Source organism: Cricetulus griseus, chromosome 3, assembly GCF_003668045.3.
Source record: "Cricetulus griseus strain 17A/GY chromosome 3, alternate assembly CriGri-PICRH-1.0, whole genome shotgun sequence".
Taxonomy (NCBI): Eukaryota; Metazoa; Chordata; class Mammalia; order Rodentia; family Cricetidae; genus Cricetulus; species Cricetulus griseus.
The window spans coordinates 100,117,331-100,129,830 of record NC_048596.1 but is presented as its reverse complement, the minus strand read 5'-3'; the positions used below and the strand labels follow the sequence as shown (position 1 = coordinate 100,129,830).

General features: G+C 53.4%; 1 protein-coding gene across 5 annotated transcripts in view; it reads left to right on the top strand.

Moving 5' to 3' along the window:
- LOC100774747 (glycerophosphodiester phosphodiesterase domain-containing protein 5) overlaps positions 1–12,500 on the top strand; it is an 81,423-nt gene that overhangs the window by 42,373 nt on the left and 26,550 nt on the right. For all 5 annotated transcript variants that reach the window (XM_027407751.1, XM_027407752.2, XM_027407749.2 and 2 more), the window contains one exon: positions 671–847. In XM_027407751.1, the coding sequence (XP_027263552.1) occupies positions 731–847 (117 nt within the window). In that variant the 5' untranslated portion in view covers positions 671–730. The remainder of the gene's footprint in view (positions 1–670; positions 848–12,500) is intronic.

Sequence of the window (12,500 nt, the reverse complement as noted above, 5' to 3'; positions counted from 1 at the left end):
CCTTCGTGGAACTTACAGTGAAGTGGGCAGACAAACAAAATAAGCAGATAAATTATATTTATTTATTTATATATATAAATAAATATATTTATTTATGGCTGAGAAAACAAATCTGAGACTATGGTAGGGAGCTTAGGGAGTGGGGGAGGGGCTCCAGGGCTGCAGAACTTTTACTAACCAGGCAGGATGGTGCATGCCTGCAACCCCAGCACTCAGGAGGCTGGGGCAGGAGGATCAAAATCAGGGCCAGCCTCGGTTATATGATAAGCTGAGAGAGGAAGTATGGAGAGAGACAGAGACAGAGACAGAGACGGAGACAGAGAGGGAAGGAAGGAGGAGGGAGGAAGGGAGGGAGGGAGGGAGGGAGGGAGGGAGAATGAGATAAAAACCAGAAGGAGAAAGGGAGCCATGCAGATTCCCAAGGGTAGTGAAAATAGCATCATACTAGGTAAGTGTGGCAAACACTGAAGATAGCAATGTGACTGGAGGGGAAGAAGTAGGAAGGATGAGTGGCAGGGACAGGTCTCAGGGACCTTCGAGGATGGCTCTCCCTCTAGGACCCAGTAGGGCTTCCAGAAGAGGATAACTCCCCTGACCTAGGTTATGGTGACTTCTGCAGAACCAACCCCTCACTCTTCCCTGACTCACAACTCTGTGTTTTCTCCTGCAGTTCCAGCCAGGGGCCTCCATGGGCGCTTGAGGGCCAGGTGCCAGGGCCTTGGGCACGAGCATGGTGAGACACCAGCCCCTACAGTACTACGAGCCCCAACTCTGCCTCTCATGCCTCACGGGCATCTATGGCTGCCGCTGGAAGCGCTACCAACGCTCACATGATGACACCACACCGGTGAGCTTCCCTGGGATGGAGTCAGAGGCATCCAAAAGCCCACTGATGGGCTCTGGAGCTGAGGGACATCAGGATTCAGTTGTTTCTGTGTGGTTCTGGACAGACCCATAGCCTTTCCAGAGTTCAGTTTCTTCTTCAGCAAAATTGGCGTACAGTGATCTCTAAGGCCCCTGGCCAGGAGGGATGGACGGGAAGGAACTTGTCTGCATGGATGTAGATAGTTAGCTATTAACTGTCTTCTGGTAGTGGGGGCAGCCTGCTCCAGGGGCCTGGACAGGAAGGAGTTGGGAGTGATCCTAGAGAGTTTATCCAAGAGGAACAGAACTTCTCAGTTCCCACAGATCTGAAAGGCCAGATAGGGGTGTCAGGAGGGTGAGGAGGTGGGTCTGGCCATCTTGGAGCCTGGGAGTTGATGGGGCCATGGCCTGGCACCAGGGCCCAGTCACCTGAGTTGCTGGCTTGCCAGGCTTGGCAGCAGGTGCTAAGCTGGATAAAGAGGCCTCAGTGCTGGCTTCCTGGCCAGACCAAGCAGCACTCCTGTCCCTGGGGCGCTGTCAGCCTGTGGATCTGGTTTCTTCTCTAAAGGAACTCGATTCCTGTGTGGTGTTTATCTAAAAGCTTTGCTGCCTGGAGAACAGCTTTTCTCCTCCTTCATGCTTGTCTGAACAAAGAAGCTAGCCTCTGAATTCACCAGCCCCATACAGGCTGGAGGGTCAAGGGTACAGCAGCTGAGGTCGGAGGCTCAGCCAGGCTGTTGGGATGGGGATGTCAGGATGCTTGTGTACCTGCCTGCCCTCCTCTGTTTATGCTGGAGAGGGAAGGAGTGCAAGACTGTGTCGGGAGCCTAGGGCCCCCATGAGAAGCATGGGCCACTAGAATGGACCCAGCAGCGAGAAGGAAACATGACTGAACAGAGAAAGGGAGAGGAAGAGGAAGGGACATGGCCAAGGCCACACAGTAGCCCTGGCAGTGCCAGGATGGAATCCATCTCCCGCTGTGGCCTCAGCCTGAGCTAGCATCCTGAGCACTACTTGGTGTAGCCATTCTCTTTTGGGTACACAGGATTTTTCTGCCCAAGAGAGACACAGACTAGAGCTGACAGACCAAGGGTCAGTAATGCCTCTTCCACAGTTGCCAGTGTCCGTAAGCTGTGTGTACCTGGGAGGGAGAGGTGGTAATTTACCCTCTCACGGGCCAACATATGAGACAGGGATGTTAGGCAACCAGCATGGTGCCACCTGTGAGAAGAAATGAGGACAAGTCATTCCAGATGCCAAGCCTCAGCTACTACAGCCTTGAGATGGGAAGGGATCAGATTAATGACATCAGGATTGTGGACCATCCATCCACTTTCTTCCATAGCTGTCTGCCCCATTCAGGCCTAGGGCAGGCAGCAGGCCTCTTTGACCTGACCTCCCTACAACTGATAACCTTTATGCTCTGTGAGTCAGTGCTGTACTGATGGGCTCCACTCCTGTTGCTCCTAGTGACCCAGGAGAAGCAGAAGCTAGGGACTGGAGCGAGATCATACAAATGGTAATAAGCAGACCTGGGGGTGGAAGGCAGCTGAGGCAATGGAGGGATGACCAAACTTCTGATGGAAAGGCCACTGGCCAGGCAGCCTTCCTGGGCCATGAGTCAGGAAGTAAAGGGGCTTGATTGTGACGAAAGAGGTAAAGAAAGTGTGCCACTGAGGCAGTGACTAGGAGCCTGGATGGTCCAAGCTGTGGGGAAACCAGGGTCTGGGGTGCTGGGTATGGAACTGAGGCTGAAGGAGTAGCAGAGACCTCAATCCATTCTGTTTCTGCAGATGGCTGAGCTTACCTCAGGGGACCCCGAGTCAGCTGATGATGAGATGATGAGGCTCTGAGGCTCCCAGCCCGCTTCCTCTCCTTCTTGTGTGAAAATTCTTTCTCTCCTTCTCTCTTTTGTCCTGTCCCCTCCTGCCACAGATGGCCAGAATGGTGATGGGGCTAGGACTGTGGTCTCAAAGATGGCTGGTGCAGGCTAGGCATGGAATTCTGTTGGTAGAGAGCTTGCCTAGCATACAGGAAGCCCTGGGGTTGCTTCCCAGCACTGAATAAACCAGGCATGGAGGCACCTGGCTGGTGTGCATGAGCTCAGCACTCAGGAGTAGAAGCAGGAGGATCAGAAGTTCAAGGTCATTCTCAGCCACTCAGAGAGTTCCAAGCCAGCCTGAGTTACCTGAGGCCCTGTCTCAAAACAAAACAAAAGCAGCTGGTGTAGAACAGGGACTACATACAGTCTGCTGGACAAGTAGAGGTCACTGTTGGCTCTGGGGAGCAGGGAGGAGGCCTCTGGAAGGGGGTCTCCCCTCACCTATATCTCACCTGTGAAAGGCAAGGCAGTGAGCAGATGAGTCATGCCCCTCTCATCCTGGAGCTAGGATATAAGGCAGATAGATAGTCATGGAAAGAATTAACATTAGAGGCTGGAGAAATGGCTCAGAGGTTAAGAGCACTGGCTCTTAACCAGTTCTTGCAGAGGACCCTGGTTCAATTCCCAGCACCCACATAGCAGCTCACAACTATCTGTAACTCCAGTTCCAGTGGATCCAACACCCTCACACATACATGCAGGCAAACACCAATGCATGTAAAATAAATAATAATTGGTTAAAAAAAAAGACTTAACATTATGGAGTACCTGCTGTATGCAGACAGCGAATGATTTACTACAGGTGAATGAGCAAATGAATATCCCTGCTGGCCACATTTAATCGCTCGCCCATTTTACAGAGGGAGAAATCCAGGCACAGAGCAGCTGTGTAGGAGGTCATAACAGGTCTGCAGCCATAGTGGCTGAAGGCTGGAGGCTGCAGAAAGATTGTTTGCACCAGTATATGGATAATGAGAGCTCAAGGAGAATGGGGGTCAGGAGCAGACTCAGGAAGTTACTTGACTGAGGAGCAGGGTCTAGGGTGAAGCAGGGTTGTTCTTTGATGGCTGGGATCCCCAGTGACAGTCTGGTCAGGCCAGACTGGCTCCCAAGCAGGCACTGGGGATGAGCAGGGTCACAGGGCTTGGCAAGAAAGCCCTCCATGAAGGCCACTCTTCTGCCCACTCCCAAGCCTTTGCTCACAGGCCACACCATATGGACACAGGAAGCTGGGAGCACAGAGATAGACTTACCTCTCCTGCTGCTGGCCAAGGGTGTGGAGCAGCTCGGCTGAGAGTACCTCACCCGACGGCAAGGAAGGGAAGCAGAGCTTTTTATAACTGGGGATAATTAATTGGCTGTTGTTTGTGACTCATTACTTTAATACTGCCAATTAAAGACTCAGTGAGACAGAGACTGTTCTCAAGCTGGCCCTGGCCCTCCTTCCTCTGGCACCCCTCCCCCAAGTCCCTGAGTCCCCTGAAGGCAGCAGTGTCAAAACCAGCTTCCATACTGAGAGGGATTTGGGTCAGAGGCCTGGAGGAACTTCCTAGCTAGAAACCAAGGAATATGGTAATCAGCTGTCTTGCACGTCTGTGCTATACTTGCCTTTTAAAAGCTTTTATGACCTTAATTGATCCCTCCCAGCTTGTGGATGGAGCTCCAAAAAGAGTGATTTATTCAATCTGAGGGGCCATTGGCACAGCGTGCACCCCTGCTCAGACCCCAGCCTGTATCTTCTCCGAAGTTCCACCTCCAATGAGCTAGGCTGGGCTGTGCTTATGTATGCAATCAACAAACCTATTCTGGCACATCCTCACGAATCACAGTTGTAGCTGACCTGGTTCTCTCCTCCCCTGAAAGGGAGCCCAGGCTGGAGAGGGCCGGGGGACAGTTATGAATAGACACCCAGATCACCCAGGGAAATCAAAGCCAGGTTCAGGGGATGCTGGGAGTGGGTGGTAAGTGTATGGGGCAGAGTATCTATTGCTACTGACTTGTGTTTGGGAGCTGAAAGTCATTGAGCTTCATCTGGGAAAGGGAAACATGCTCCCTGGGAGGCCTGAGGCTGCAGCAGTGCTGAACAGCCCAGGCTTTAGCCTTGGGTCAAGCTGTACAAAGGCCCCAGGGGTTACATTGTACACAATACTCTGAGAGCCCTTGAGAGAAAGGCCAGGGAGCCAGAAGGGAGTTTGGGGAGGTGACATGCCTGCACGCGTGCGGACAGGCGGCATGTGTGGGGTGTGGGGTGTGGGGTGTGGGGTGTGTGTGTGTGTGTGTGTGTGTGTGTGTGTGTGTGTGTGTGTGTGTGGTGTGTGGTGTGTGTGTGTGTGCAGGGACATGGACAAGGGAAGGGATTCCACAGACACCTAGAAGGTCCAATCGGAGGCTGACCCAGGCAGAACCTTGGAAAGAGTCCCAGTCATCCCATAGTTCTTACTCTGGGAAGCAGGAGGCCACCCTAAGAGATGCAGACTGTGCTGTGAGGGCATGAGTGAGTCTTTGGGGACGAAACAGCGGGCAGGAAGGCAAGTCAGTGTCCCCAAGCCCCAGTGGCTTCCTCTTGGGGTGGAACTGGATGAGGGCTCCTGTTGCCATGAAGGTCTGTTGCCTCTGTCCCTCCCTTACCCTTCCACACCAGCCATGCCAGCCAGGCTTCACCATGTTCCTGGTAATCTGGCCCTCTCAGTGTGGAGGCTCTGTACCAGTGCCCACTGCTCTCCCTTCTCTTAACTCAGATGCATTTCCTTTCCCAAAGCAAGCCATTGCTTCCTTCCCAGTCATGTGAGCTCTCACAGCACTTTGAGCCAGTGCTAGCCATAAGAACTGGGATTCTCTGACCCTTCGATGGACTGAAGGTCTGGCTCAGGCTTGGCGATGTGTGCTAAGAGAAATGCAGGAAGGAGAATGGCTAGGGAACAGTCACTATGGAAGCTGCCTGGGGGGTATGCCTGTCATCTTGCTGACTACCTTGGGGGAGATGGAACCCACTCAGCTTTCCAGAAGGAAGCACACACATGTGATAAGGAGCTTGCTGTATTCCAGGCCTGCCTCTTGGGCTTCTGGCAGGGCAGGGTGCTGACTCAGCCCTTGGGTTCTCTCAGACCCCCCCACCAAGGGCTGAGATTGGCTTTTTCTACAAGTGGACAAGATGGGGGATTTCCCAGCTTCCTGTCCTGGCAGCCTTGTGGTTTGAGTCTTGGTTGGAGTGTAGGGGAAGAGAGACTTCAGGGTTGTCTTGGTGATGAAGTCCCTTAAAGCAGATTCCAGGACACAGTTGGATTCAACCAGATGCAGCTGGACCCTCCTGGCCAGGCAACTGCATCTCTAACTCTGCCCTTCTGGTGCTGCCCTGGCCCTCAGGCAAGCCCTGGGCCTCTCAGCCTTTTAAATGGGGTCTTGGACAGAGGGTACACATGTGCCTCCTGTCCCATGTAAGACCCTGTCCTAACCCTGAGAAGAGTATGCCCTCCCTACAGACTTCCCATAGATGACACTCTCCTTTTGGCTACAGGGACAGAGCCTGAAGGATAAGGGGTGACCCTCTGGGCTTTAGTTTTCTACTTCTATAGTGGGGTGGCATGAAGAAGAGAACAGGAGAGGGTCTCCTGTCATCTTTCATCTTCTCTGTGAAGGACACTAACAACACCTTGGTCTGAGCAGGTGAAGACCTGGACCATTCCTTAGTGAGGGTATTAGAACTATCCAAGCCTGGACCTTTAAACTGGGTGGGCCCTAGGGGTTCTCAGAGCCTGGTCCTCGGGGTCTTCCAGCTCTGTTGTGCCTGAGGGATGGGCAGGAGGAAGAGGAGTTGCAAGCTGGGCCTGATACCATCCTCCCACCTAATGAGCTGCTGTTCTGAGGGAGCCCTGGCAGAAGCAAGGACAGACAGAAGCCTAATTGCCCAGCCTTCTGTAGCCAGGAGAAATAAATCCAGCCTCTTAGGCTGCCAGGAACTGGCTGGCGGTGGGGTTCTAATAATCCCCTCCCAGCTCGGCCCTAATGCTGCCATCTATCTCAGCCCTGCCCGGCTGCCCCTCCCCCAAATCTCCTGGGCCTGAGCCAGCATAATCCTGCCAGGGCATGCCCAGCTCTGTCTCCCAGGAACTCCTACCCCCTTCCCAGCTTACATTTCCTCCACCCCTCATTTGAAACTTGGTGAGTTGAGCATGGGACAGAGTTGTCACTGGATGCCTCGGGGACTCCCAGGGCAGTTAGGCTGAACAGGTCAGCTCAAGGCAGAGTCGCACCCAGGAAAAAGGCCTGTTTCTGTACAGAAGGGCTGAAAATCCAGAAACAAATGTACAGACAGGCACCAGAGAACTTGCCGGGTGGTAGACTGAGGTGGGTGTCATTGCAAGTGTCCTGTACTATGGGGACATTCATGCAGCAGCCGTGGGAGATCTTACCTTACATCAGAATAAATCCCAGATGAATGGAAATGTATTTTTCCTTATTTTTATACTTTTCTTCTCTTTAGAAAGCATAGAGGAAATTGTTGAGAAAATCAGACAGTCTGGAAAGATGCAAACTGAAAGACGCTTGAGGCTTAGGTGTACTCTAGAGGTAGGCTCTGGAGCCTTCCTGGAGTACTGCTGGCTAGAAGGATGGATGGGCTGGGCGGGACTCAGCATTGAATGTGAGGCTGAGCATTCCCTGCTGTATGTAACTATGACTTAAGTGTAGTGTCTGCTCTCAGCGAGTACAAAGGCGGAACTGAAGAAAGTAAAAGGGGGTAGACCTGCCGGTGTGAAAACTTAAATTGGGGGTCTGAGGCGGATGGAGCTCGGTTGGTGGGGTGCTTGCCAGGCTTGATGAAGTTGATGTTCAGCACTTCCTAACACCATGTAATCCCAGCTCCTGGGAGGTAGAGTCAGGAGGATCAAGGGTTCAGAATCATCCCTAGCTTAAAAAAAATGAGGGTGGGGTGGACAAGGTGGCCCAGAAGGTACAGGCATTTGTCATCTAAGCCTGGTGGCCTTGAGTTCAGGCCATGGGACTTACAGTAGGAAGAGAGATTCTACTTGCCAAAACTGTCCTCTGACCTCCACAAATGCACCGTGGCATCCACATGTACATGAGTGCAAACACACACCTAAATAAAAATTGATTTTAAAAATTGGCCATAAGAAGAGAAGCCATTTCCCTGAACAAGACCTGCACAATTCATATCTGCCTCTACTCCTTCCTGCCCAGATGGAGGCTCCTTGGCCAGTCCTCCCAGCAAGCCCCTTCCTTCCTCCTCCAGGAAGCTCTCTGTGCCTTGCCTCACCCCTCCTATAACAGATGGTAAAAACGTCTGTCCTTGCTCTCACTTGTGCCCAGGACTGAAGTGGCCTGTCTGCTGCTTTGGTCACTGCTGTGGACTGTTGGGTCTCCACAGGGAAGGGCTGAGCATCCTGTGAGGAGTGATTGACTGACTGGAAGAGCAGGGGTGTGGGGGGTGAGGCAGGGAGCATGTCCTCGTGTGCCAACTCCATCTACTGCATTCTCCATCATTCTGCACTCCTTTACGAGGTCCATAACCCCAGGCCCTATCTCTAGGCCATTCTTCTACCTTGGTGAGATGATGAAACCTGAAATTCTCATCACCTATGACCCTCAGTGGGACCTTGGAAAAAGCTTTGACCCTCTGACCCTGTTTCCTCTGTGGCCAGACAAGGATAATTACGTGACCTGGCCCTTGTCTCCTTGAGACAGTTGACCACAGAGGCACACAGACCTGGTTGCGAGTTCTGGCTAACCAGTGGTGTGTTTTTTGCTCTTGGTGACCTTAGGCCATCCACTTTCCCTGTCAGGGCCTCATTTTCCTGAGACCCTTCCACCTGCTTTGCAGAACTATGGGAGTGAGAAGAGCTCCTCCAGGCTTCTGTCTTCCAAAGCTAAGGCTGCAGCCTGTGTGTGAGGCAGGGGTTGAGCAGGGGCATGCCAGGAGTCAGCCTCCTGACTGAGCTCCTGGGGCCCATAGCACAAAGCCTGCAGAGCCAGGCCTGACCTCTTGCTCTGGATGCCTATGGGTGCCCACTCCCTGGACCAGGTGCAGGTGATCGGGCTTGCTGTCCTCAGCAGCCAGAGGAAGAGTTGGTGTAGAGCAGGGGGAGGGCGAAGACTTGATCACTGTCTTCACTAATTAAAGGGCTGTCAGACGCGAATGGTAATTATAGGAACCATGGTGGATCTGGCGACTTAGAGCTTACATGTGTAATCGCTGGGGCCTGGCAGCTTTCCTCTGAGGTGGTGGTGACGTCATCTCTATGAACAGGGGAGGAAGCTGAGGGTTGAGGTGCTGAGTACTTGGCCCACAGCCGCACAGCCAGTGGGTAGAAGGGCTGGAATTAAAACCCAGCTGTGTTACACACACTCATTGGTCATTTGACCCCAATATTGTTTGACCCCTTTGGCTGGATTGGTCTGTGTGGTTTCAATCTAAGGGGGTGGTTTTAGCTCCACTGGAGGGAAGGGGACCAAGGGAGCAGTTCCCCTTCCTGGCCAGTGCCACGTGCGGGTGCTTTATTGGTACCCAGTATGGCACACCATACCTGTCCTCATTCTGAGAGCAGGAAGCTGGTGCTCAAAGAGGTTGGGACATCTCCGAGGCTACTCAGCTCTGAGCATCCCAGGATTCAACCCAGCATTGCTGAGTGTCTGAGTTCACCTGCTAGTCAGGCTGAAGGTCTAAGAGGGATTAGCATTGGGGACTCTCTCTAGGGCTGCCTGAGCTGCAGCAGGCTGAACTCCCACCCTGCCCTGGTCTGGAGAGGGGGTACCCAGGAAGCAGGAGCTGAGTGGGACATCTCAGGTACTAGTGTCTATGATTCTGAGTGTTCAATGTTGTCAGAGTGGGGCTGGCAGCTCCTGCTGGGCACTGTTCTGTCTGGGGACCCCAAAAACGTGACTGCATCAGCAATGATGGGCAGCTGTGTGCATCCTGGTGACAGTCAGGGGTACAAGGAGCTGGTAGTAAGTGGAGCCAGCAGTAGCAGAGTCGTCCCACCCCAAGCGCTGCCCATGTTTCCTGTGTCCAGTCAGGTTTGGGGTCTGTCAGAGCCTGGCTGCTAATGAGATCTTTTGATTAACACAGTCTTGGAGTGCAGAAGGCTCTGGGTTTGGGATGGAGGGTAGAAGGGACAAGACACAGGTAATGATGGTCACCTGCTCATCAACAGAAAATAGAGAGGAGGAATCACTACCTTTGATGAAATCAGCCCCCTGTGGCCCTCCTGCCACAAAGGGTACAGCTCCTGGGGGGTCAGGGCAGGAGATGAGACAGGGCTGTAGGGCTGGAACCTTGGGGATTCTCTGTCAGTTATCACTTCTCAGCCTCCATCCCCTGGAACAAGAATATAGGATGTCGCCTCAGGGTCCGACCCCAACCCAGACTCCTGCTTTTCATGTGGCACAGGCCTCCTGCTTCCTGCCACCTGTGTGAACATAGGAACTACCACTCTGCAAAGGAGCAAGTTCCTTTGTCCAGCCCCTAGCTGCCTGGGCTCAGTAGGCCCCTGGCCCAAGACTAGTCCATTTTCTGAACCTAGCCTCCTTGCATCTCACAGTTTTTCACACCCATGCTTTCTTGGTTCCTCACACCATATCAGAGCATCACCTTGTGTCCCAACATGCTGGTAGGCCCTGGGGACCCAGGTCACACCATGGCCCACTATTTCCCAGTACCCTTCCAAGGTAAGGCTTAGAGTTCCCATCCTATCTATATGTGAGGCCTTCAAGCTCTGAGTGCAGAACCCCGGCCTAAGCTCTGAGACACTCCTCCTATCTCTGCAGCTGGGTGTAGTTGGAGGGTAGGTTGCTGGGTGCCAAGAGTCAGCACAGGATGTTGCGGGTGGGAGATCACTGGGGGTTACAGGGGCACAAAGGCATCCGGGAGCCAGAGGTTAGGCCTGAGGGTACAGCCTGCAGAAAGGGAGCAATGAACCGACACTGGGCCTGGGATTGCCATTTGAGTCCCAGAGGGGTAGGACAGGTTCAGGGGGAGCACCTCGGAACTCCTGGGTATCCCATCCCTCCCCTATTTGGTGACCTCTCTGACCTCTACTTGCCCGTGTTGACCCCCTTGACTGCTGTCTGCCAGATGACTGTCATAAAGCTACACTTGTGTGGTAACTGCCTTGAATGGTGGGCATGGTTGCTCACCCATAGGTGATGTAATCAGAAAGGTCCTTCCCTTTCTGAGCCACCATGTGCTACAACACATTCCTGTAACCCCCTCTGGTGCAATTCAGAAAGCCAGGGCCTCAAGGTCCACTGGTGTGGCACTGGCCTCAGAGGCTGGTGAGATGGTGAGCCCAGCCAGACCCACTCGATCATGAGCAGGGCATTCTCAGGCCTTTCTCCTTGGTAATTCTCCATGACAGGACCCATTAGTGCCCCTGAGAACCTCTTTATCAGTAGACCTGCTGGGAGGCCACTTCCTCTCCTTCTCCTTGCCTCCTTCCCCATCCTCTCTCTTCCAATCCCTGCCAATCAGTTTTTTTCCTCTGATTGTTCTTGGTGTGACCATGCACCTCTCTCCATCCTGTGTTGGGGCCTCTTCATCCCCAACCATCAGCTGCCTGTGACCTAATCACCTCCAGCTTCTGTGAGACTTTAATTACCAGGTTTCCCAGTCCCAGCTTCTGAAAATGGGCTTGCTAGTTCCTGGCTTCCAAGACTCTGCCCCCCACTGCCTATCCACTCTAACCTTGTCAGTTCGCAGCTGCTGAGAGCCTGGGACCCTGCCTGTCCCCCTTTCCCAACTTGTGCCACCTACAACTTTGACTGCCTGGTCTCTTATCAATGGTGTCCCTGGGGCTTGTGTCACACTTGTGGCAGGCCCTCCCCACACCCAGGCTGTTTGCCTAGGACAGGCCCCAGTAGGTTCAGGTTCCCCTCACCGGAACCTCCCTCTGCCCCAGTGGGCCAGCTGTGGGTTCATGCTAGACAAGGTGATAGGCAGGTGGGGGTATGCCATACTAAGTGGGAGCCTGACGTTAGAGCTTACCCGGGACCTGCCAGCTGGAGCTTGCTCTTTCATGAGCAGGTAGGAGCTGGAGGCAACAGGCAAGACTGTCAGAAGGACTGAACCTAGGGCTGGTGGAGCCCGGGGTGGGGGGTGGGGTGTGCAGGCTCTGATACAGCAGCTTGGGCCAGGATGTGGGGAGAAGGACCGACTGCCACTCACCCTGCTCCTTCAACATCCCAGCCATCTTAGTGGCACCTGAGGCCCCGTGCCCACAGGAACACAAATGTCCTGCCTTGTTCCTAGTCAGGGCTCTCTCTCCTAGTCTGGGGCTATGCTGGCCCATGCCTAGGTGGGGCAGACACGGGTAAGCTTTTCTCTGAAAAGCTGTCCTGCCTCCCCCACCCCGCTGAAACTAGCATAGCCCAGGCTTGGGAGAAATGTCACCTTCACATCCCAGTTTACAGTCAGAGCAGGGCTAGGCCCAGCAGCCTGGTTCTCCACATGACTGTGAGTGGTGGCAACTGCTCACCAAGCATGGGTCACCAACTTGAGTGACTCACCCTGGTATGAGGGTGTCACTGTGTACCCAGTCATGGAATATCCGGGTTGAGAACCTCTCCTGCTTGGTGGCAAGGGGCCATTTGTATCAACCTCCTGCTGTGAATGCTATTATTGTATTTAGTTCACAGAGAAGAAACTGTCACAGAGAGGTTGAGTCAGCTGTCCAGAGATGCACAGCTTATTAGTGGTAATGGGCTTTGAGATTCCCAGGCACTCAGGCTCCAGACACAACCTGGA